The sequence below is a fragment of the Dermacentor silvarum genome, chromosome 7, assembly GCF_013339745.2.
Source record: "Dermacentor silvarum isolate Dsil-2018 chromosome 7, BIME_Dsil_1.4, whole genome shotgun sequence".
Lineage (NCBI taxonomy): Eukaryota > Metazoa > Arthropoda > Arachnida > Ixodida > Ixodidae > Dermacentor > Dermacentor silvarum.
This window is the reverse complement of record NC_051160.1, coordinates 4,527,538-4,554,521: the sequence shown is the minus strand read 5'-3', so window position 1 is coordinate 4,554,521 and position 26,984 is coordinate 4,527,538. Positions and strand designations below refer to the sequence as shown.

At 46.4% G+C, this 26,984-nt stretch overlaps 1 protein-coding gene across 1 annotated transcript; it reads right to left on the bottom strand.

Moving 5' to 3' along the window:
• Positions 1-1,272: 1,272 nt before the first annotated feature.
• Positions 1,273-26,984, bottom strand: LOC119458412 (uncharacterized; the record flags this gene model as incomplete). Its single annotated transcript, XM_037720249.2, has 6 exons — positions 1,273-6,251; positions 8,833-9,018; positions 11,679-11,778; positions 16,078-16,197; positions 20,007-20,194; positions 26,870-26,984. Coding segments are annotated over 6 exons (885 nt in total), but the record flags the coding sequence as incomplete, so codon positions are not given.

Sequence of the window (26,984 nt, the reverse complement as noted above, 5' to 3'; positions counted from 1 at the left end):
TCCAATAATATGCACGCACTAGTGAGAGAAGGCTTAATGAAAACTGTAGAGGTTAGCTGAGTGAAAGTCCTGTCGGGCGTGTTACTGCACATTTAACATACGACAAGCGATGAAAGAAAACTTACATTCATTTGCACACAAACTTGTAAACACAGGCAACAATGAGCACTGTGAAATGAATAAAGTGTAAAGCGGAGGGATATGGCATCAGCAGTAAAAAGTTTTTCCACATATGCCACCCTGACAACAGCAGTGCATATCCTCTTCGGCAATATATTTGGAAATATATAAACTGGTAGCTTAGAAGCATGGGTAATAACCTTTCACAGAAAACCACAATATCATATCTTTTTGTTTACTGCTGTATGTGTTTTGATAAAAACAAATTGAGTTGTGTTCATTATCTATATGGAAAGACCTGCTACAGCTATTCAATGGCTGTGGTGTTCTGCTACTGAGCAGAAGGTTGTAGGTTTTATTTCCAGCCACATTCTGATGAGAATGCAAAAGCTATTATGTACCTAAATTTGGGTGCTTGTTATAGAACCCTGGTGGTCAAAATTATTCTTAAGCCTCTGCTATGGCACCTCGCATAGCCCAGCATTGCTTTTGGATCGGATACCCTATCAATTAATATCTGCCTGGAGAGGGATAAAATCTTATCGTAATATCCCAATATAGGCTGCCTAAAATCTAGAGCAAATCGGGTGAAAAGAGGGAGTGGGCTAACTTTTGGTGTACAATCGAGAAACGTTATTGCAGCCAAAGGTTGTGAAGGTTTGTTTATAGTATGCCCTTGTTCAGTCTTTTGCAAAGCCTTCGTAAGAACAGTCTCTATCACTGTCCGATTGTCTCACTTGAGTTCCATTGCCTCAATTAGTTGCGGTCCAACCCAAACTGACGGGTGGTCTTGCTCATATTGGTACTGGTGTTCCGGTGCCTATGGACCACCTCCACTATCTCTTCAATTGCGAAGCTCTGTCGCATCCGGACATCCTTGCTGCTCCATGCCAAATGATGAAGTGACCAAGTTTTGCAAGTTCAGGAATTTTTCAGCATCGTCGGCTTATCTCCCGTGGTACCTAGTTTCTGCCAAGGTCACCATTGCAGCATATGGGGATGAACTAAAGATGACTGCCCTTCCCAGCCACCATTGTTCCTTATCTGTGGCAGTAGCCAGCTGACCCTGTCTTTGCCGTGGTTACCATTGGGGGTGGTGCCGCTGCTGCCACCACTCCATGGCAGTGGGATTATGAGAAGTGGGCTATATTTCGGTGTTTTGGAAAAAATGGCAAATAATGCCGAAAACCGGGGTGGGTTTTCTTTCGGGGGTGGGCATCTCTTGGTATGTTACGGTAGGGTTTCACAGCAGTAAATTATGTGCCAGGTAAATTTCGTTCTCATTAGGAAGAACAGAGGAAGAAAATTATATGGACAGCAAGACTTCCACATTCATAATTATTTTTACTTGTGTTCCTAAACATTGTTGACATGGTGCGGGGAAGAAAGGGGGGTGTGAAGGGACCTTGCAAAGCATTTGTGCGAACAGCAACATTTGTAACTATGCACCGCTGGCAGATTTTATTTCATTTCATTTCTTCTTTTATTTTTGTTCACCTGATAGACACTGGTCATTCCCAACCTGAGAAACGAACATTTGATCTAGGGAGTACATATTAGCGCGACATGGGAATAATGACATTGTAGGAGGGAGTAAGAACGAGCACTTTTTTACTCCCTCCTACAAAGTGCTTATTTCTGCGTCGCGCTAATATGTACCCTCCTGGACTTGAACCAACTCGCCCAGCGACATATTCTACTCAACCACATTTGCTCTGCTAGTGGCCAGCGGGGAAAACTTGTGGCCAGCATAGCACTACTGACAAAACAGCTATGACTGCAAATTTTCATCTTTTATTCTTATTTTTATGAACTCACATAGGACTAACACATAAATGTTCATTCTTATGCAGAAATCTTGCAATTTGATGGAGTGAAAGGTTTCTAAACTTTCAAATACGTAAAAAAGGTCACAACCAAAATCAATCCCTGCTGTAGAGTCCATCAATTAAAACCACCTCTGAAACTTTCACGGAATATTTTAAAAGACATTGACCGCAAATTTTAAGGTGGTACACTGATGTGCTTGTGTATCTACTGTTGGTGACAGAAGCTTACGGGACACGGGTTTCGTGACAAATGTCAATTTGCGGTCTGTTAAGGCATAGTGCTAATTCAATAGATCACTGCAGATTGCAGAAGCTACTACACATGAGCAATTGAAGTCAACAGTATGTGCCCAAGTTTTGCAGGCACATATTGCAAGTTTTGCAAATTTAATTTTTTTTTCTCCAAATCCTGTGTCCTGTTAAATTTTTTCGCTGATTGGCACCCTACTGAAAAAAAGTAACGGTCAAAAGGGGCCAACTGGCCTTTGCTCTTTTGCTGTAGGCTGTACATTTGTCAACAAATGAAACATAACTTGAGTGCATGGTTTTCATTCAATACAATGGCTGCATGCTTTGCGGTGTTATAAAAACTTGCCAGGCACACACAGGCCTTTGTTGATTTCATGTGGAGCTTGCATTTTCACAGGATTGATAAGTTTCAATGCTTCCATTGGTTGATAGCTGCACAATGAAATTGCGTCATTTCAGTAAGTGTGCCTATGCTGCATTGCATAGTTTGTGGCAGAAGTGTAAAGACCACTGCCCTCTTTACGGCTTTGCCAATGTATACTGACATTGATTGTTTTTCACTGGCGGTAGGAATAGGAGGAATCTTTACTTGACGCTTCCTTCTTCAAGTACTTAACACAGAAATGCCCTTTTTTGTGTGTGTTCACAACTGGACTGATTTTTTAAACTCAATTTGATTAATTTTATGGCAGAAGTTAAGCTTTAGCCACTCTTAGCAGCAGATTGTTTAATATCAAACTCTTTATGAACATTGCCAAAAGGCCGAAAATTTAAAAAAAATTGGACTATGTTTACAACTATTCTGGTTACTGAACAGCATGAAAGTCACAATTGCATAAATATGTTTGTTAGGAAGTCAAAACTAAACCTTGCACATAGCTCTGAAATGTGTCAATAATTTGTGCATACAACCTTTGCAAAACTCTTTTCGTTGTGAGACGATTTCGCAAAGACATTCTTCTAGTACCTGTGTCAAATGGAGCTGCATAGCTTTATATGATGTTCTATATTATATTCATTCTTTATGCCTTGCAGCAAGGCCCTGAATTAAACTAATATTGTTTTATGTAAGCAAGTGGCATTGTATTTGTCCACTTACATGCTCTGTGTGCAGTTTACAAAATTGAAACGTCTCTTTAGTGCAGAGTTAAAAATTGTAAGCTTGATGCCTCACACTTTTTTTTAATCAATTTCTTACAACGTGGGTAAAATGTTTGATAGGTTAAATGAAAAATAATAAGCTCCTACAGTCACTGGAATTTAACTGCCCTTTTAAATGTGCCAGATTTTATTTAAGTCTGATAAGAGATTGCCTAATGAAAGCATTTTTGCATTTCACGTGTATTTAAATTGGCAGGAAAGATCGAGGTGGACCTAAGTTAAAGTGTCCTCTTAAAGCCCAGTTTTGTTACAGGCAAATTCCAGTGAGAACAGTACCTCAATGCACAAGAGCTGCCACATTCCTTCAACAAGCACACTGACATTGATGCATTTATTACAGACTGCATGCCTCTGAAGATTGCTCATTATTTCATAGTGGGTCATGAAGTTTTACTTTCCTCACCATAAACTGCCTACAAGTGAAAGGTTTGTCACAGACTTCAGACTTAGATTATCATGTTTCATTTGCTGCTGACTGTAGGCTGCAAGCACACACTGATTTCATGATGCACTGCTTGCTTGCTATATTTTCTGTCAGATTTAAGGTACTACTGTTGAAATCCCATAAAAACCATATCAAAGGCTTATTTTGTGACACATTATTTCATACAACATTCTACTTTACTGACATACAAAAAAAGGGATTTTTTTTTTATTTGTGCTTTGTTCAGTACCACAAGTCTCTCATGCAGAGCTTTGCATCCTGAATGTAGGGATGTATTCCAGCTCTGACCCATCCTGAATGGAAGACCTCATGCAGCGTATTCATGATGAATATGACTGCTGTCTTGTCAAAGCAAAACATGCGCCGTAAAGGAGGCTGAACATAGTTGATCTGGAAGCCCTTATCAGAGTCACTGTCTGGAGGCCAAGCTTTAACAGCTGAAGTAGGGCAGGAGAGTATAACCACAATTTTGTTTTTTGTTACTCAAGCTTTTATTATCTTTATGAAAAAGCACTGATCTCGCTTGTTGCACTTAAAATCACATGTAAGCATGCATGGCTGTAAGCAGAGCTTTTGCTTTCCTGAGCAAACCTGTGCCTTGACATATCCTTTTGCTGGAGCAACATGGTTGGCAGCTGCAGGTTAATGTTATACGATCTGCTCGTTTCCTTCAAGTTAGCATGATGACCATGTTTTTCTTGCCACATACACACACACACTGAATCTGTTTCCTTTGATTTCTCGATGTCTCGGCGATGTTTACTTGCACACATTTAGTGACAGCACTGTGCAATCTCAGCTTTCCCCTTTAACTCACTCTTAAAAAATAGTGTTTTGGTATGAACACCAGTCCTCTGACTGGTCCTGTGAGTAATATCATTGGGGTTTTGATTTCCTGAAAGGAGTTAGATGGTTTTTTTTTTTTTTATCTCCTGCTATAAATCAGTCATCGTGACATGGGACATCAATGTGGTGCAACGCAACACAAAAATGCAGGGTGACTTTGTTGCCCTGAGCTCACTCAGTGCAGCAGGGAAGTGAGGGGAAAGGCTTGCCATGATTGTAATACATCTCAAGAAACCAGAGAAACCCAGCGTTTTCAAAATGTAGTGCTTGCAATTTGCGTTCGTGTGTTTAAGTTGTTACATTTAGTCTTTGCCTGTATTCGGCACAGCGCGGAAACTGCAGAAGCTTTTATGTTAATTTGCCAGGAGTTTTTTGTGAGCCTTCCAAACACTGCCCACATTTTTCAAAATTTAGCTCATCTGCTTTTTTTTAATTATGCAACTAGTGGGGAAATAGCAGTCATTTGTAGTTAAAGGATGCCTAAAAGTGATGCATAGATTATGAATGTAGTTTTCAAGTCAAGTAGAAAATGACGCTAAGGCTGGACACGGATTACACAGACCTGATTTGCCAATGTGCATGTCATGCTGCTGTTAGTTACTGTGTGTGTGTGTGTGTGTGTGTGTGTGTGTGTGTGTGTGTGTGTGTGTGTGTGTGTGTGTGTGTGTGTGTGTGTGAAGCTTAAACTGGCTATTAATTTGCCTTAATATGCTCCTGCATGAAGCTAGGCATAATGATGCTGAATCGCGTGAATTGTAAAATTCGATCTTATAGTTCTCGACCTATTTTTGCCCTGAATGTATCTGGGAATGGCATTAGACAGAGCTGCCAGTTTTCCTACAGTTTTATCCCCCGAATATGCGAGTGTTTGCTTTGCAGTTTCGTGCAGCGCTCAAAACGGCACGGGCAGAACGTTCTAGAACGCCTCGATGGCATGTCATCCGCTACTGTAAAATGCGACCCTTAGGGATCACATTTCACGCTTCCGGACAGCTGCGCGTGCTCACATAGATTCTTATCGGACCAGGAGTTCTGCATCGCAGTAGCGTAAACCGCAATCGCACAAAGGACGTCGTGATCACGATGTGTTGAAGCATTCTACTATAAGGGAGTCTCGGCACGCCGCTACTGATCAACTGTTATAGCTACCGCCTCCACCACCTGACAACTTTCACAGGCGCCGAGCACTTGGGCACCCGGCGTGGCTTTAGCGGCGTGCTTAAATAGTGCTGCGCTCGTTGTCGTACATCTGCCGATGACGCAGGCGCCACACCTGGGTACCACTCGAACGCTGTTATCCTCTGCGTCTTCCAGTGAGGATAGCGGGCCTAGGTGCGGCCACCCAGCCGGCTTTTGGTACCCAGGAATGGCGGCTCTGCAGCACACGTGTTCTACAGCGGCGCGCTGTAGCGGAGCCGTCATCGCTCAGTTCATGGTATTGTAGTCCACCCGCCGCACGAAGACCGATCGGTAGAGGGCGTACCCGACGACCACGGCGACTGCAGCCACGGCGAGCGTAGAGCCGACGGCGATGGGCACCGTCTCGTCCTGCGGGAACGGGTCCTGGACGCCGGCCATGCGCACCTGGCTGCACCGGTGCGCTGCGTGGAGGAATGGGATACGGAAAAGCATGCGCTCGCGCGGTGGCATCGAGAAATTATACAGTATGGCCCACTCTGAAACTCCGGATAGCATCCAGTGAGTCTAGCCACCCGCCACCCTATAAGTATAGATTTTTTTTTTCTTTTTTCGCGTCTGCACATGCAGACGTCCGGTGTCACAATTTTCCATAAGCTGCAAAATTCAACATACATCCGAGTTCGAGATACTGAATTCGATCCGAATTTGTTCGTCTTACCACCGCAGATCCTGTTGTACAACCGTAATTTATATTGCGCCAACGCATGTGGTTCGCCATAGCTGCTCTCGCAGGCCTATACCGCCCCTCTTGTGCAGTTGTCCCGGACTGTGTAGGGTACCGGGTGCCTCTATGCGCGCGCATCTAAGCTATATATATACTCGTACTTAGGACTGCGCTCAGCAAGGCGCCGCTACCTGTTAAAACGGGGCTGCATGAACGGCCTTACGTTCAAATCCCAAGACATAACACATGCGGAAGGCGTGGCCATCTCGCTCGCCGCCGCAAATTTAGGGGGGGGGGGGGGGGAGTATTCTGTAAGAGTCTACCTAGAGGACTACCCACTTCGGCTGTTGCCATTGGCTCCAGCGTCACGAGCGCGAAGGAGACTGGCTGGCACCTTCGCGCTCGTGAAGCTGGAGCAGGACTCGCGGGTCATCATTACTGACTCGCGAGGGGCCTGCAGGAGCGTCGAAAGGGGCTTTCTTCCTTATTTTGCATACCGCATACTTCAAACCAGCGAGTATCTCGGGGCCCCCGCGTCCCGCACGATAATATGGACTCCCGCGCACTCGGGTCTCGAGGGCAACGAAGCGGCCGACGCCGCTGCCCGCGCGCTTGCTCTCTGGGCATCGCCCTCGCCTCCACTCGAAGCGGACTCCGACCCCAATCCGGCTCTTGCCTTTAATGAAATCACCCAACATTACCAATTCGGCCATGCAATCTTTCATAAGCCCTGAACGGCCTCACGAAGGCGGATGAGCGTTTACTCCTTCGCCTCTATACTAAAACACTGCTGTGCTCGGCAGTCCTAAAACATTTCGACCCTGCGTGCACAGGGAAGTGCACACGCTGAGGAAAAGTATTCGGACATTTTCCGCATGGTGTGGGCATGCCAATCCACCCCGCACCTCCCCCTATACCTAACCCTACCCGGGAGGACTGGGATATCATAACTCGAAGGACCGCTCAGCGGAGTTCCATTGGGCATTAATCCTTTTATTGCGATAGCAATTATATGGACACTCCACGCGGATTTCTGCCATCAGCGTCATCGTCGCCGTGAGGTTCCGTAGAAAGTCCAATGGCGATAAAATCGTCGCCGCGCGCCGTATGTTGTATGTGCGAGAGAAAGCGCGCGAGGGACGCGCGCTTTCACGGGGAGCGAACGCACGGCTGAGAGCAAACGCGACGTCTTCCTTCGCGCGAAACGCGGTGGGGGGACAAGAGGGAGGGAGGGGAGCCGATGGTTAGCTGCGGCACCAAATGCGTATCTTGCGACCGGGCGCAAGGGGAAGCACCCACGCGAAAGGAGGAAAGCGGGAAGGCAGCGCGGGAGGGAGGGGTTGCGGCTTCTGCTCTGCGAGCAACTGCGTACTTGGCGCGGCGCCGGGCGGTCGCGCGTACCGTATCTTGGAAGCGAGCTTCAACACAGTTCCTACCTTTGTAGGCGCTGTGTATTCGCCGCTCAGTTTATGTTGAAGCGATAGACCGCACGAACCTTCGCTCTCTGCTGCTGGCGCGCTTGCTCACGCCAGCGTTTTGACAGCTATTGTGTGCGGATTGAGTGTGATCCATTCATGTTTGCTTGTGCGCACTGACACCATGCTTGTTAATTCAGTTAGTAAGCGAATGTGTCCAACTTTATGCAGCCGATAAAACGACTATCCTTACTCTGTATATCTCGCTATTAATTTGCTATCGCAATTGATGCTTCGCCTTTCGGGCGAAACTGCGTATTTTTTTTTTAATTTGATACACTCATTTTATACATTTGTGACGTGGCGCCACCTCCTCCGCATTGGCTACGCCGTCATGTGCCCAGTGACGCACGCACTAGGCCATACCTTTCGACGTGACGTGTGCTATGGCGCGTGCACTAGAGGCACACCTTTAGTCAACCAGAACCGTGGAGCCGCCATGGCGTCGGGGAAGCGTGCTCGTCTCGCACCCCGGAGGTCCGGGTTTGGTTCTCACCCAGACCGAAATTTACCAAAATTTCTTTTCAAAGCCATTGATTTTCTTTATTTGCAGGAACCTCCCTGAGAAATTTGACGTCAATCCGAGCATTTTTTATGTGTTTTTACTCTGCACTGTCGGCGATATTTAGTACCATCGCTCGGAGGCGACGCCGGATTTTTGCGTAATGGCGCATATAATGCTTTCGCATTAAAAATAAAGGCAAGCCGTGATTCGGCAAGCACGGTGGAAAGGGGCGCGTAATCTTGACGCCCTAATCTCGAGCAGTATTGTGGAAGCTGTAAGATTATGCCCTCCGTAGCGTCACGCGACACTGCAGTGATGTCACCTCTGTAAGAACTCACCTGGACCATAGGTTCCCTGGAACTCGTACGCCTGGATGCGCAGGTCCTTGAACTGCACGGCCACTTTGCGTCCACCGCGCGAGTCCGTCAGCGTGACCAGCTTAGGCGTCGGACAAAAGTACGACTCGCCCATCGGTGTCTCGAACAGCGTCATATTCTCTGGACTGCGGGCCGTCCGCTTGCCGGCTGCAGCATGGTGACGGTAGCTGTAAGCTGAGGTCTTACAACCGCAGAAAATGCAGCGAAAGGCCCAAAGAGACTTTAATTAGAGAATTTTAGTCTGAGTGTAAAAAAATCCTGCAAATACCATTTCAGGATTAGCGTCGACGTTAATGCGATTAGTAATGAAGGAGTGTAGTGACACCGCAGAAACGCGTCATGTATGGGGCGTGTATCCTCTCTCGCGCTTCCCTCTGGACACGCTGAGCCATCTAGTGCCGCTAAGTCCGCGCCTGGCGATTGTCAATATACGAGGGGCACTCAAAACGTTCCCGGAACGGTGGTTCAGCGTGCTAATGTTACGACCCATGGCAATGCTTACCTAATCACCTTCGAAGTAGGACCCTTGCGCGCACACACACTTGCTCCATCGCTCCTGCCATTGTTGGAAGCAGCGGTTGAAGGCTTCTTTCGGAATCTGGTGGAGCTTATAGCCCCCCCCCCTCCCCCGAAATTTTGATCTTTCCTGGCTTTACCGAAAATAATTACTGAGAAATAGGCGTTTTCCTCAAATAGTCAACGCCTTCAGCAAGTGACCCCCCCCCCCCTCCCCCGAAAAAAATTCCTGGCTATGGGCCTTACTAGAGAAAAGGACGTGTGCAGCATCGCTGGTGACGCCATCTTTGATGCTGACTTCAACTAGAGCTCACAGATCGAACTAGACATGCAACTACCATGCTCGTGTCATGGCGTAGTTTAGCAGGAACTACCATTTAGTGTACATGGGATTCCTTTTAATGCGACTAGAATTATTCGGGAACTCCACACACTTTTTCGTACGTTCGTCCGTATCTAACCTATTTCATGCCAGCTTATGTTCTTGGTTATGTTCCCGAATAGACAACTTGGGCCTTTAAGTATTTGCTACTGGGCATGCGGCACTCTAGGCTAGGGAACATTCGTGGCCAGTTCTCCAGAATAGTTATGCGCCATTGTGTAGACAAGCCGAACAAAAGACAAAAAGTGAAGAACTCGACAACAGAAAATTGACGAGTCAGCTGCAGAGAAGTAAAAAAAAAAAATCGCTGGCTCTCCCGTAACCGAGAGTAGATGTAAGCATGAAATGGCTACCGGCAAAGCAGATTGGTTGGAGATGATACTAGCCACAATCTTAAAATGGGTATAGTGCATGTTCGCAACGGCGCACCGCAGCACAACATACTGTGCACTGGTCGATATGGACGATGCCCAGCTAGAAGAAAAAAACCGGCTGAAGGCGGCACGACAGGCAGCGAAGACGCCAGGGAGACAGAGCGCACTACACAGCTAGAAGAAAAGCGCTCGAAGGAGGCGACGCAAAACCCACGCCGCAGAACTCGCAGACGGCTGGCGTTCAAAAGAGCACAGGCAACCCTGTCTCAGCGCCAAAAGATGACAATCAAGTGTATGGTGCCCTGTATCTGCCTGTGGACGTCGTTATTAGAAATGACAAATAAAACCAGCGCACTAGAAGTTACAGCTTGAGTGATATTGTGAACATACATTAGGAAGAACTCGGAAGCAATATTTTTGTAACTTGTTTGGGCAGTAACTAGCGTATGTATGCGGTCCTGTATGAAGGGTTGGGGGCCAGAGACCGCATTTTCTTAACTTTTGACTGGTTGCCCGGATGATCTCGTTTTGTTCTCGCAACTTGTAGGCATGTTCTCCTTTTGAGTGTCCGGATAACGGCTCTGGCTTTTGGCTCAAGGTCACTCGAAGGTCGCCTGACAACGGGAGCTAAAAGCATTTCCTGCTTTAAAAAGTTGTCGCAGTTTCACCTGAAAGGCGAAGCATCAATTGCGATAGCAAATTTGAAGAGAGCTATACGGAGCAATGATAGCAGCTTTATCAGCTGTATAAACTTGGACATGCAGCAGCACCGGCAACACGCAGAACTGTTGTCGACGCCGTCGGCGTTTTGCCCGCGCTCGCCCAAAATGCGTGCGGCGTTGGTGACTGTTGCCGGAGCCTCTGATATAAATATATGCACTTGGTGCCGCAGCTAAACGTCGCCTCCCTTCCCTCCTCCCCCCCCCCCCCCCCCCCCACGGCCTTTCGTGCGTCGGAAGAAGGCACGTTTGCTCTACATATATGGTGATTGTAGAGGAGGAAAGAGACGCCTACTTCTGCAGCCCTTAAGGGAGCACAGCGCAGAACGCGCGTTTGTTCTCCGCCGTGCGTTCACTCCCCGTGAAAGCGCGCGTCCCTCGCGCCCTTTCACTCGCACATACAGCGTTCGGCGCGCGGCGATGATTTCATCTCCATTGACGTCGTACGGAACCTCACGGCGACGGCGACGCCGACGGCAGAAATCTGCTTTTGAGCGTCCATATAATTGCTATCGCAATAAAAGTAGGCATCCAAAGCAGGTGTGTGTGTGTGTGTGTGTGGAGAAAGAAGGGAAGTGAACTGAATTGTGCCAGAGCGTGCATTGAGCGATGAGCGTTGAACTACAGCGAAATGAAGATGATGTCGGCAACAGAAAATTGAAGTCGGCTACACAGAAGTGAAGAAATTGGCAATACGGTGTGTCGCTACATTGCTTCAATGAAAACCGCATTACTTCTACATTTGTCGTGAGATATGGGTACTGCTGGAATAGTGTTCTTTTTGCGGTGCTCATATCACAAAATTCTCACGCTTACCGTTCGTGGCGCCCGGGAAGAAAGGGGAGTTTGTGTTGAACTGGATCTCCAAACCGCTAACCTTCCATGATCCTTTGCCCTTGTCGTTCACTGGGGGAACCTGAGGACAGAATAAATGTCTGCTGTCAACGGTGTCTCTTCTGCGACGTTCACACTGAGCGGTTGTATATTACGCGTCGTGTGGTAGGGAGAGATAGAGACAGAAGAAAAGGGCAAAAGCAGGGAGCTTAACCAGAGGGGAAGGTCCGGTTTGCTACCCTACGCTGGGGAGAGAGGGGAGTGGGAGGCAAAGTGACAGGAAAGTAGAGGTAGAGAAAGAAAGGGAGCACCGACGCACAATCACAGTCAGTCACTGTCACTTGTATTGACAGCACAGTAGCACTTGTAGCACTGTAAACGTCAGTTCAGGCTACAACCGCTTGTCCAATTCTGTAGTCTTTAAAAACTGCAACAGATCTTTCGTCGCCCTCCGCAGCGATGTCTTGTGATGGCGGCGTTCTAAAATGGTTTCCTCTGTTAAAGGTATTTGGTCCAAGCGCGCGATCGCGATTGCGAGCGATCGTCTCTGTAAATTGTAGCGAGGACAGTCACACAGAAGATGTTGAACCACAGTCATCACATGAGGCGTCGTCGGCCCATTCGATTCGGAAAGCAAAATACTTCGTCGCCATGTGGCAAATTGTCAATGCGTCTATAGAGTCACTGACAGGCAAGGAATGCAACAGAGGCTCCGGAGCTCCCACAAAATCGTGTTGCGCCTGATCTCCAGTCCCTCCGCGCTAAAAAAAAAAAAAAAAAAAAAAAAAAAAAAAAAAAGGTAATTAAAAGATATCTATAAAAGTAACAAGGTGCTTATAAAATGGGACAACAAGGTATCTGAGCCTATAGAGATACAGCAGGGGCTTAGGCAAGAGTGCCCTCTGTCACCTTTGTTCTTCACGCTGTATTTACAAGCATTAGAGAAAAAATGAGAGAGGAGCGGACTTGGCTTCAACCTTTCCTTTTTCAAGCAAGGAGAATGGATTAAACAGTCATTACCAGGACTGATGTACGCGGATGACATTGTACTTATGGCTGACAGCAAGGAAGACTTGCAGGGATTAATGGACATCTGTGGTAAAGAGGTAGATAGCTTAGGTTTGAAGTTTAGTAAAGAAAAATCGGCAGTCATGATTTTTAATGATAATCAGGGCAGTGAGAATAGGATACAGGAGATAACGCTTGAGGTAGTGGATAAGTACAAATATCTTGGAGTGTGGATAAACAATGGGGCTGAGTACCTAACGGAACAAGAAAAATACTGTATTTTCGCGCATATAACCCGCCCTTGCATATAACCCGCACCCCTAACTTTGAACTCCATGAAAAAGAAAAAAATAACCTCGCGTATAACCCGCACGCTTATCCGGAAAAATGAGGACTAGGAAGTTACAACTACGCGCAGCCATCATTTCGTTTTCAAAACAAATTTATTTCAAAGCGACCGCCGCAACGTTGTCAGCGCTGTCGTCCGATTCACTGCTGCCATCCGAGGCTTCATCGCCGCTTTCGAAGACGTAATCGTCTTCGGAACCATCTCGCAGCAGCTCTGTTGCCGATTTCTTTAGCAGCGGCTATTATCTTCAGTTTCTCTTTCAATGTGAAAGACTGCCGCCGAGAGACTTTCATGATGCCTAAGGCTGGCCAACTGTGCAAACTGGGCGTACACAAAACGGCACCTGGCTCTTGCGAAAAGCGTGCGAAAAGCACAGAACACCCACACCGAAAAGCATTTTTCTTCCTCCATGCCGAAAAGCGTCTAACCAGACTATGAATGTGGATCAGGCAATAACCTGTGTTGCCCTCTTATTGGCTTAACACACGTCGATGTCGATAGGCATGCGGAGAATGCGGACTCTGCACGGCAGGCCGCGCGTTGCCGTGAAGCCGACCCCGGGCCCACCCCCTCCCTTCGCGAAGATTCGCAGATAACCCGCACCCCCCCTTTTTAAGCACTTTTCTTCAATTTTTAGTGCGGGTTTTATGCGCGAAAATACGGTATGTAACGACTAAAGGCAGCAGGAATGCAGCTGTGATGAAAAGTAGGGCACTGTGGAATTACAATAGGTACGAAGTGGTGAGAAGGATTTGGAAAGGGGTGATGGTCCCTAGTTTGACTTTCGGTAATGCGGTCCTGTGCATGATCAGAGGTTCGAGCAAGGTTGGAAGTTAAGCAGCGAGGGGTAGGTATATAGGCTTTCTTTGGGAGCACACGGAAATACACCAAATCAGGGGGTACAGGGTGACATGGGATGGACGTCATTCGAGGGCAGGGAAGCTAGCAACAAGGTAGCATTTGAGGAGCGATTGAGAGAAATGGCAGAAAAGCGGTGGGCGAGGAGAGTTTCAGTTATTTGTACATGAGGAATGTTGACACAAAATGGAGGAAGCTGACCAGAAAATTGTCAATCAAATATTTGGGCTGCAGGAGGGGTGGAAACCAGGAAACATCGGCTAAGAAAAAGGCTAAGGAAACAGAGAGGGGTCTGTGGAAAACAGGGATCCAGACGAAATCAGCACTGGGAACATACAGAACTTTCAAGCACGAAATTGCCAAAGAAAATATCTACGATAATTCTAGGGGAAGGTCTTCATTGCTTGAAGCCAGCACGGGAGTATTGCGGACTAAGATGTACCGAGTCAAGTACCAAGGTATAGACACGTTGTGCGGTGCGTGTGGAGAGGAAACGGCTGAACACCTCATACTTTTCAGTAAAGGGCTTAACCCTACAGTGCAAAACAACGGGGCTGATTTTTTCAAAGCATTGGGGTTTAGGGACAGTGGAGGCAAAATGGACTTTAAGCGGGTAGAAATAACCAAACAGAGGTTATCTGATTGTTGGCTAAAATCAAGGCAGGGGTGAAATTTCACCCTCCACAAAGTACAAAATATGTTAATAGTCAAGGCTAGGCGGCGTGTGCCACCGCCCGATTTAAAGGATACAGCCTCATCCATCCATCCATCCATCCAGTTCACCATCGCTCTACTGAAAACTGATTTTCAAGGCGCCTCTTTTTCGTGGCGCGACGGAAAGACTGCCGTTTGAAGTGGTTACCTTAAGAAACACCTGGAAAACATTTTTAGCTGAATTTTATGATCTGGGAACTTACAAGTTGCCTTGTATAGACTCCGGCAACAGTTAAAACTGATACCGATGGCGATAACACGCCACATAATGAAGAGGAAGCATTACCTCGAAGTCAACTTCGACTTCTTTTTCGAAATGCACGTAAAAGGCAGAAATGCTGTCGTTAGACAGCCGCTGTTCCCGATAAAAAAAAAAAAAAAAAAAAAAAAAAAAAAAAAAAAACATTGCTGCGTTTAAGCTTAGAGAGAGCTGAATTCGATCTACTGTATAAGCAGAAGTTTGATTCCACTATCAGTGCCACTTGTATACGACACTGGCAGCGACAGCATTACTTTCCTCCCATTTGGCCATGCATAAAAGACCCTATGACCTATATGCCCTAATTCTATATTTTTATATGGTCATATGGGATCCGGTATGAAAACCCCTATTTCGCCACATAAATTCATATGAACATATTAAATTATGGGACGGAGAGTATCTTGCCTTTACAGCAAAAGTAAAAAAATAATGCCTCGTGGTATTCTTTTGAAACTCTATTTTCAGTCAGTTGTCGAGGAAGGTTGATTAATAGCAGGTAAGAAAGAAAAAAAGAAACCGAAAGCCGAACTTTCACTTTTCTGTTTTCTTTTTTTTTTAAATTCTGCTTAGTGTAACTCAGCTCTGGTACGTCAATGTGACGTCACAGATTTCAATATGTTTTCTTGTATCTGGGCTGTTTTCGGCGCTGGAAAATTTCTCGTAATTTGGTAGGGTGACTGCTTCATATGTCCTGCACCACAATCCCGACAAGGCTTTAAATGAGAACCTAAGGTTTTTTATACAAGATCCCGTATGATCATGTAAGGCCATGGATATGGAGCCCACAGGGACATATGGTGGGCTTTTGTTTTCGTTTTTAAGTAGGGATTCTTATTACCGACAAGCAATTAACTAAACTGCAGCAGACGGTGTTAAAATCCATGACGTCACGGCGAGCTGGCGCGGGAACTCCACGTTGCTTCTTTGTCTGTCTTTACCTCTCGGAGTAAGAGCGGCCTTTTTGGTACTCCAGAAGCGTCATTTACTATTGTAGCCTTGCATTTCTCTTTAGCGTCTGCTTAATCTGATCGCTCTTGCGATGACAACGATCACATAGGATAGGCGCGCCGCGTTATTGAGCATTTGAAAACGTTGAGTGTGTCAGGCAGGTTAATTCAGCCAGAAGTTCTTGTTGCAGTCCACATCGACCTGAAGAAGGTTCCGCGCATGCCTGCCTTGTATATACTTACTCTGGAGAACATCAGGATGAACCGGAACACTGGCCATGTAAGTTCCAGAACGGGCTCCTGGTCCTCCGTGGGGCAGATTCCTTTGGCTTTGGCGCTCTCGGGCATTTTCAGGGTTACCGTCTGCGTTTCAACAAACACAGAAGAAGAAAAAACTACAGAAATACAGCTAACATCTGCGAACGCTACAAGCGTGTGCTATTGCATGCCCCTGAGCAATGCAGACATGAACGTTATGACTCAGCAATTTGCTTTCATAAACAATTAAAGGGGCCCTGCAACATGTTTTATTTAGAACTGAGGTAAATGCGATGCCTTTCAATGAACATATTCCCGCATAACCGCCGCCGTGGTTGCTTAGTGGCTATGGTGTTGGGCTACTAAGCAGGAGATCGCGGGATCGAATCCCGGCCACGACGGCCGCATTTCAATGGGGGTGAAATGCGAAAACACCCGTGTACTTAGATATAGGTAGCGTATACTGGAGCCTTGTGCGGTGTTATTACAGGCCCTACTACATACAGCGTGGTATTTTGGCGCACCCGCGCGTTAGTCGGACCCACGTGTGTATTTAGAACAACGTCCGAGATGGTCAAGCGCAACGCTACACCTTGCTATCGCAGTCCGGGCGAGATGGTGCGCGATGGCCTATGACGTCATAGGCGGAGAGGAGCGCCTCGAAATCGATCATAGGGTGGGATTGGCAATCTTTCATACAACACTCCTGCTACAGACATCAAAATAATATTTGGCTCACATTTTCGTGGAAGCCTTGTCTACATATCGCGACTGTTTTCTCACCATGTTATAAAGGTGTGGCAGTGTCATCATCACCATACGCATATTGTCCACTGCAGGAAGAAGGCCTCTGCCAGCGATATCCATATATCTCCAATGTCTTGCGCCGGCTGACACTATTTTATGCCTGCAAATGTCTTCCTTTCATCACCCCACCTAATTCTATGCAGTATTCGACTGCACTTACCTTCCCTGGTCTCCCATTCTGTAACTCTAATAAGCCATCGGTTATCCACCCTACGCATTGCATGGCCTGCACAGCCCCATTTCTTCCTCTTGATGTCAAATATAAAATACCGGGAACCCCCGTTTATTCTCTCATCCACACCGTTGCCTTCCTTTCTCTAAACGTTACGTTTAACATTTTTCGTTGCATCGCACGCTGTGCAGTTCTCCAGTTTCTTTGTTAACCTCCAAGTTTCTGCACCGTGTGTTAGTGCCGGTAAAAATCAATGATTGTACACTTTTATTTCCAAGGTTAGCGGTAAGCTGCTGGCCATGACTTGTTAATGCCTACTGTATGCGCTCCAACCCATTTTTATTTTTCTGTAAGTTTTCATTTCATGCTCACGGTAATTTACCTAGATAAACATACTCCTTCACAGATTCTAGAGGCTGACTGCCAGTCACGAATTATCGATCTCTTTCCAGGCTATCGGACATTGCCTTCGTCTTCTGCACATTAATATTCAATCCTGATGTTTCACTCCTTCGGCTAAGGTCCTTAACCATTTTCTGCATGTCATGAAGGTGCGGGCAAAAATTCTGAAATGGATTGTAATTTGATAAACGTAGTTGGTTTACGTTTAATTATCTGATTAGTCAGATTTGAGATGTACCCCAAACAGACCGACGTTCCGTCAGACGTTTACTTTAAAAGTTCACTTTGTTTGATCTCTGAGTTGTTTGATCTCTTAAGTTTGGTACCTCCTATCTAAATTCATGGGGACGGATAAATCGATTTTCTCTGCAAATACTGCACCGATTTAATTGTTGCTTCAACAAAAGTCAAAATATAATAACGTCAGAAAGCAGATTTTTTTATTTAGCACGTCAATATCTTATTTTAGTTCTTGAAAATTGCAAAATAAACATAAAATAAAACTCGGCAATAAAAACGATATCACGATTTTGTAAACTTTACCTAATGATAAATCTAAAGCGGACACAATTTATGTAATATACACCGCTCTGAACTATGCTACTAATTTCTGAATATGACTTTTTCAAAACCCCGTAAACGTTGTAACAATCTCGTGTAACCCGTGAATTCACGTATCACATTTGTCCCCTTGTATGACGTGCTGACGTGCTCTAACAGGTGCAGTTGACAAGAGTGCAATATGTGTTTTTCGTGCAGAGTTAAGACTTTCTAAACTTCGTGCTTCAAAATTTTGATGCTTAACGATTTTCAGCAATTTTCGTGAAAAATATGATGTCCTAAATCAGAATTACGCGTCCTACAATTTGTAAATTTAACTTTCTCTCTCAAGTGCAACATATTTCATTCAAATCGGTCCAGCGGATATCTAATGCGAGCATTTCTGCGTCGCGGTGGCAACATGTTTATTCTTTAAAAATACGATCGGCCCCTTGACCGCAGTCATGTGGGCGAAAGGGAGAGCTGTAAAGGAGCTGAGGGAAATCGCCCGGCCCGAGCTAAAGATTACGCTTACATTCTAACACCCCCAGCATGCATGGACAGCGGCAAGGCAATTGATGTGTGCTGGCTCCTTTCACCGCAGGCCTTCCAGACCTGACACCAGCTGACAAGGACCCCGGACGGCATGACCGCGTTCCTGTCTGCTGATTTGCTTCGCTCCTGCCATGGCGACATATACACCTCTCCTATCTCCCACTCTCCCCTCCCCGTTGGCGTTGAGCCGTGCTCCCTCAAGGGCTGCAGAACATAGCACCAACCTTCCTTTCTCACAACGAACCACTTAGTAGTTACTCTTAAATGAAGGAGTTTGGTGGCATGGGGCACCAGGTGCAGTCACCAGCAAAAGTGCACGGCATGAGGAAAAAAATGTCCAGTTTCGCCCTAAGGACGAAGCAATGAATGCGATAGAAACACAGCAATGTCATACGAAGTAAGGTGAGCGGCTTTGGTAGCAATATGAATTGTAGTAAACATGAGCTGATTAAGTAAGCAGGTGTGCTGCGGCGTAAGTAGACCGACATGAAGAGAGACTCGATGACCACGAGAAGGCGCGTGTGAAACGGTGGTGTTGATGAGAAGCGCTTCCCGTGGGCAGCGCGCGTGCGAAGGGACACACCTGTAGCGCTGCACTGCCGATCCGGGCAGCACTACATGTGTAGCGTGCGTTGGAAAATGTGGCCCGACTATCACTAACTGAATGAACAAGCGTGGTGTGAGCGCGCACAAACAAACATGAATAGATCACACTGAATGACTGCAGACAATGACTGTCAAACGCTGGCAGCAAGCCCATACGCTGCAGCGGGCGAAGGTACGTGCGGTCTATCGCTTCAACAGAAACTGAGCGGCGAATGCACAGTGAATAAAGGTCAGAGCCGTGTGGAGATAAGAGACGGTGCGGCGAGCGACGAGCGCGGTTGTTGGCAGAGTAGAAATGCCCCCCCCCCCCCCCCCCCCCCCCCGCTCCCTCAGGCGCTGGCTTCCCGCTTCGTTGCTTGCGCGTGGGAGATTGAGTGCGTTCGCTCTCCGTGATAGCGCGCGTCCCCGCACACTTCCGCTCGGGCATACGGCGCGCGGTGAAGATTTTATCTATACGGAACCTCACGGCGACGGCGTGCGTTGCTCGTTCTATGTGCATGTGCGCGTTCCTTAGCTCATGCGTGCCTCTGCTGCTCTTGAGGAAGCTCTTAATTTAACTCACAATTGCAAAAACAGAGCGTCTGTCTTGTGTGCCTATTCTTTTCCTACAAACTTCCCGCTCTGCGCAATGTTCACCTCTTGATTTCCGCTGGCATATGACTAGGCCGCGAAAACCGTTGGAGGTTGTTGGTCTCCAAACGTTTGTTCGTTACCTATACGTTCCACCATTCCATTTCAAAAGGAATCGCACCGGTTTTATCATTTTACGCCAGTCAGCGTGTCTGATATTCGGCATCTGCTTGGGTGTCATTCGCAGCTAGGTTCGACGTACCTGAAGTCCCCCTCTGCCGGCGTAGGTGATGGTGAAGAAGACCTGGAACTTGGCCAGTATGCAGACGGTGCCATCGGTAGCGTTCCAGACACCGAATGAGAACTCGGGGATCGGCGCCTTCGGGGGCACGAGCGGGGTTCCGGGAGCTGGCGCCGCACCGCCGCTGCCAGCGGCTGCCGCGGATGGCCCTGCAACCAGCAGTAGGACGGTGTTCAAAGCATGGCCGCCGTGATGCACTTCCGACGCCTACAGTAGGCAACTGTATGGCCCTCGATATTGATTTCAGTTACTTCGAAGAAGCTGTCGCTGTAAGGTGCGATGGAGATACCACACATAAGAGGTGTTTGAGAAATGTGGCCCATGACGTCGGCGGCTCTTTCAGTGGCGGCGGTAGGCCGTTTTGTCGCTCACTCGGGCTAGTGTACTATGCCTCTGCTGGGCAGTATCGAAGATATATGTATCTTAGATACTATCTTAAGATACTCTTTGGGTATCTTGTATCTGTATCGTGATACATTCACAACGAGGTGTATCAGTATCTGTATTTTCGATACATCCGTAGAAGTATCGTGTATCCAAGATACAAGATACACCTTTCGCAGGGACACGAAGATGCCCAGATTCACTGAGCAAATGACGGCAGTTAAAGTTATTCTAAGAGGCGACGATTTTATCAGAACTCATATATAAATTAACCAAATGCCATCAGAAATATAACCAGTGAACACACTGCCGTCTTGGGACTCCGGACTTTACAACTTCAACAAATGGCGAGTGCCAGGCCACTTGGATTGTGCTGAAAAAATAGGATGCTGTGCGGCGCTATGTAAATAAAAAACGGGCGGGGTGCCCGAAAAATAAAAGCGTGCTTCATTATTGGTACGAGAAATATGTCATCAATCAGCTTAAGTTTGAGAACATCTGAAAGTGTGTAGCGAATTACATTGCTGTTCCGGTTAGCTGTTTTTTATAGTTCAATTTCCACGCTGTAGAAACACATTATCTGGAACAGCGACGGCGGCGGGAATGCGCCTCGAGCGGCCGTATAACTGCTACTCAATAAAACACATGGATCTGCGCCACGCACAACAGTGCGGCACTCAACGTTCTGCAGAAAATTAAGCCACATCAGGCAGAGAAAGATACGAGCTTTATTGATATGCTGGAAGTGTTAGCCTGGCCGACGGCGCATGCTGCTCCAGGTGCTGGACGATGATAATTATTATATATACAGTGATCACATAAACACATAAACAGCACACACACAGTCACACACATGCAGCATGGCTGGTCTATGTTGGTTCTTCCATAGTGAGACAACGAGAGTGCAAATGTGTTGACGTTAAAAATTACACAAAAGGCTCTGTGAGCTTGATCACGTCTAGCCCCACGACGAGAGAGAAATTCCACTACAATTTTATTTTTAGAAATGTTTGCGGACTCTGTGTGCTGTGGGAATTGGTTTAAGCGAAGCTTTCATTGGTGTTTTTGTTAACTATGTCCTTGTTAGCGATGTGTTTGCATGTACAGAGCGCCCGAGCAAGTTTGCCACATTTTCACTGGGGCCGGCTCCTCGCTCAACATAGACTTGTGGCGCTCTAGTAGCCTATCTCACGCTATGACGACGAAGGGTGAAAAAAAATAAAAGAATTTGAAAACAGTGGGAAACCGGCTTTGTAGAAATTTATTTTACAAAACATTGAGTGTTTAGGGCAATTTTCCACGGCTTTAAATCTATGGACGTCGCGTGCTCATTGAAAGACATTTTCCGATAATGCCTTCTTGCTTTTACAGCGAAGCTGTTAAGCGCTCACTCTTCGATGGTCGCGTCCGGCAATAGAAAAAAACTCATTGGCCGTATGCTGTATGTGCGAGTGAAAGCGCGCGAGGGCGAGGGACACGCGCTTTCACGGGGAGCGAACGCACGGCGGAGATCAAACGCGACTTCCCAGTGGAAGGGGAACGGTGGGCGAGGAGGGCATCGAGGCACCCTAGACTGCGTGTGCGTGCCCGCTCTGACGCTGCGCCGTGCTCCCTATTGGGCAGCAGAAATAAGCGTCATTTTCTTCTTCATTTAAAATCACTACTACTACTGCCCGCCTCTTCCCTAACAGTGTCGACACGCGGCGTTTAGCCGTTCGTGTCTCTTCACAACCACAATCTCTCTCTCTCCGTCACGTAGCCAGCGCTTTGACAGCGGTTGTGTGCGGGCACACAAACGACGCGCACGTTGTCGACGGCGGTGGCGTTTTGCGCGCGTTCGCACCGAACGCGCGCGGCGTTGGTGACGTGTTTATGAAGAACGTGCCAACCTTTGCCGCACACCCTATGGTGGTGTACCGTAGCGACCATAAGGCCATGGTCCATATGGTCACTAAATGAATGAAAACGGTCGGATCATATATATTTCTCATTCTTTAATAGTTCAAATAAGCAATTACACCATCGCATCTTAATAGTCATAATTGGAAATACATAATTCCCACCATAGTACAGCTTCGCTGGTCTTCCATCTCCACCCCATTTTTATCTTTCTTCGAGGTTAAAAATGACAAAATGATGACATTCTTAATGAATTATGGCAAGAAAAAAAGATCCTATAAGAAAACTTGGAACTGTTCTATTAGAATTGTCCACAAAACTTTCCATGGGCTAAAAGTTTATTTGCACCTTGATATTGCACACCGGGGAGACTCTAACAATGAAACGTGCATTTTTGGGGGGAGAAAAAGGCAGCCATTTTGGACTATGTTTAGACGTTTGTAACACATTGAGGTGTTCTATTAAAACAACGTGAAAGCTGGGGAAGTGCGGAGCAGCCGGCCATGTTAGAAGCGATTTTAACGAATTTCTGGTATTCCTGTATTTTCTATTCTGAATCTAGTTAGTTTAATTTTACCCGGTTTTGCGCTGGTGTATATGGACATGTTTTGGCCCTGTTTTGCGCCTGAGCTTTCTGAGCGTGACGACATGACACATCACACATTAGACGCCGACAGCCCTGGCCCCTAAAGCGCTCCGCACTTAAAATGCGTGGGCTATAATTGAGAAATGGAATGATACCTTTCAACACAGGAACCTTAAAAAAATTGTAATTTTTGTTTTAACACAGAAAAAAAGCAGTCTGAAGTTGAGCCCCGCTATTGCAATATTTTGGTTAGCAGTGCGGCGTTCTCTTACAGCTTCTAGAATAACATAATATTGTGAAATGACTCGATAGCGAGAATAGCAATATGCAAATTTTTTATATAACAATCACAAGAAAGTAGCAAATGCAAATAACTACTTTAATAGTATCTGCGACATGGTGAATATATTCTGGTCTATTTTCACACGCTATGAATAAATAGTTGTCTACAAATTTACCCGTATACTACGTTCGCAGAGTCCGACAGTCCGACCTGACATTAAAAGTTAGTGGTCAGTGCTTTGAATTATCACAAAGTTATTTTTTCTTCATTCATGTTCGTCGATATAGTTCCAAAGCTGGTTTCCTGTCCATCACACCTATTTAATAAGGTGTTTACCGATCTTTGAATTTAGGTTTAACACCCTTTTCCTCTGCCGTTGCCCACGCCATTAAGGCAATATTTAGTGTTCAGTCCCGTAGACTGTTCCGGAATGGTGATATATTACTCTGTTAGAGCGGCGTAAAATTCTTACGTGTTAAAAGAAGAAACTCAAAAGAACGCTAGCTCTGTTGTTGGAGTTAATAATTTTGCAGAACAACCAAAAACGCGCACCGGTCTGACAGAGGAGATGCTATGAGGAATTAATAATGTATCGAAGTATCTTGAGATACAAATGGCAAGTATCGTATAGGATGCAATTAATTCGCTAGTATCTTGTTTCTGTATCTCAAATACTTAAGGTATCAGTATCTTGTATCTGCGTCATGATACAATTTCAACGTATCTTTGTCCTGCTGCTACATCGGGCCGCCCATGCATGAGCAGCAGCATACCAGACGACCGAGCGAGCCTGGAGCGAGCCGGAGCGAGAGTCGCGATGTTCTGCACCCAGGTGACCAACCCTGCGTCATCATGACGTGATGACACGAGCACCTCCTGGGAAACGAAACCGAATGTAGCTCGTGGAAAAGCTATTGTGATAGGTTATTTTTCTAACAAGGGTGCAGGCTTGGGCTAGTTGGTTATTCATAATTAAAACAATGTTCAGCGCGGAGGACGAAGCCAAATCATATAGATATATATGATTTGGCTACGGAAATAAATAGTGTTGGAAGTGAGCGCAGTGTGTGTCGTCTATCTCAGTCCTCGTCCTTCGCGCTGTACGTGGCTAAATAAGTTATTTATGGCGGTAACATTAAAGATTTGCCACTATGTCTTCTGGGGTTTCCATGTCGATGACTTTCATGTAACGCTAAAAATGATAAGTCGAAAATACCATGTCAGTGCTCCTTCAAACTTGCAGTGTGAATCTCCAAAACAGACCGGACATTGCGTCACCGATGATTTTTCGTCGCCCGCTGACTCGTATCGGGTGCTTGTAGTTTAGGAGTGATGTGGAATTCCATCATATTTGCGTTTTGAGCCAATGGGAGAGCGTCAAATCGTAGCATACACGCACACACACCTCGTCGTCTCGTTTGCATGCCGTGGGCAATGGACTGATCTGACCTCGAGTAGGGTGTTCTGCACTGCGTGTGCGGCAGGGCAACAGCGTGTAGCCGAAAAGCTGCAAGACCTTGTAACCGGAAGTTGGTGGTGTATTCGAACAAGAAAATAGCTTCAACGTGACGTTCTGTGCTGACGTAGTGACGTGTATTCTAGACACTTATACTCTTCGAGTTTCACTTCGTGAAAGTAGGGCGCCAGACAAGCTAATAAACGACGTGTACTGGTCGTTTCTAAGCTCGTCGCATGTCCTGCTTTCATGCTATTACTCTGGTAGAATGGAACATCACCAACCATAGCCCAATCCGTCACCCGTTTATTTTGTCCCCCACAACAACTTTCCCGCGTTAGACGAAGTCAATTCAGCTGTCTTGTTTTTTATCGGCAAACCGAGAACGTCCTTCTGCTGCTATAAACAAAGCAGCGACATACTGCGGCTCATGCTGTTTACTGCCTCTAACTTTCGGCTGCCAGACAGCAACAACCCCGATATAGTCCTGGTTTTCTTCTTTAAAAATAACATGCAATGTTTACCGCCCGAATAAAAAAAAAGTACAACCCGTAAACAAAGGACACAGCTTATTAGTAGCGTTTTAAACACGGTGGCCATGACGTGTTTCCGGCTGCTGCAATCGCGACCGGCTCCTGCACTGTAGAAAATTGTGGCTTTAAAAATTGGCTTCCGTTACTCCGAGGGAGCCATCGCTGGCGGTGCGATCTGGACACCACCTATAGCGTTTCATGTTTCGAAATTTCCCAGGAATCAATTCTTTTAAGCGAAGCTTTATAGGCTCACAAGTTTCTGCGGGGTTGTTGTTGTTAGTGGTGGTGGGGGTGGTGGTGTCACGCTGAAAAGTGGGCCGATCCTGGTGATAATGCAGAAAGGGTCCAAACTCAATGGCACATACCAAGTACAAAAAGAAAGAGAGAATGCGGGAGAGAGAAAGAGAGACATAAAGAAAGAAAGAGAGACCGAAAGAGAGAAAATCACCAGCCCTTCGAAGCCCTGTCGAGAAAATGGGGGTAAGCAAAGCTCGTCGTGTGTGTACTTGACCTATACTACTTTCCTTTCACGTTCCCACTACTTTTCGTTCCATTTTCTTCTACTTTTGTTTCCCTTTCCTGCAACTTTTCCTTCCGTTGCGTTGTACGTTTCCTTCCCTCGATGTATACATTTAATAAACGTTTATGCGTTATTACCGAGACATTTCGTGAACTTTACGTTACCCTGATGAAGGTCAGATACACACACGACAAGCTTCGCTTACCCCCACTTTCTCCACAGGGGAAGGGCTGGTGATTTTTTCTAAACCAACGAAGGCAATGATTGCGACTCATTGCATTGAGAATGCCATATTTTTCTCAAAATGATCTATATCCAAAGTCACAAAGCCGTTTGAAGCCAGGACGAAGTCTAGGGAAATACATGCCCATAATTATTCTCATGCCACCATATTCGCGATTCCCGCATAGTCTAGCGCCAGAGTTCCCTCTAGAAAATGTTTCTGAGAAACTCGGTGCCGTTAACTTCTCCTGAAGTTTCTGTAATGGAGCGAGACTTACCCCCGTATTCAGAGATGCATCTCAGCTTGAAGCCCATGCTTGACTTGATATAAATGACGCCTGTCGTGAACGCGCCGAAGGAAACGCAATGAGCGTCTTGGGCACGTTCACGCTAGGCGTTATTTGAATCAAATCAAGCACGGGCTTCAAACCAAGATGCATTTCTGCATACGGCAGTTGCTCACCTACTCTGCGCACCCTTCAGCCAGCTCTACTATATGTATACCTCTTTCCGGCACACGTATGGCAGTAGTCGTGGTCAGTGGCCAGACCGGCCAGAACTTAGCACCGTCAACTCTCTATAATGCTATAAAGCAATGCTCTTGGAAACAGGGACCGAACTTGGGTCTTGCAGCAGGGCAGTCCACTGCTCTATGGCCATTAGACCAAGATGGCACGCATGCTCCTCTCGTGCCAAAACGCTCGTTGGCCAATGCGTCCCGTGCAACTTTCTCGCATTCTTCCCTCGTAACAGCTAGCGCTTTGAGACGCTGTGTTACGCTGCACTGCCATCGGGATTGGCCCGTATTTTTGTCAGGCGGATACCTTCAAAGTGGGTGCAATCCAACTATGATGCTATCGCCATTAATAAACACATCAAAATCATTAAACAGCAACGCGGCTCTGCCAGAAAGAACTGTGGCGTAGCGGCTCGCAACTCACCGTTAGCAGGAGGTTCTGCTTTCTGGAGTCCGAAGGGGAGGCCTTGCACCTTCCGACGCTGTCTCTGCGCGAGAGAATACGACAGTACGATGCTGCTGTTGGAAATAGCGAATAG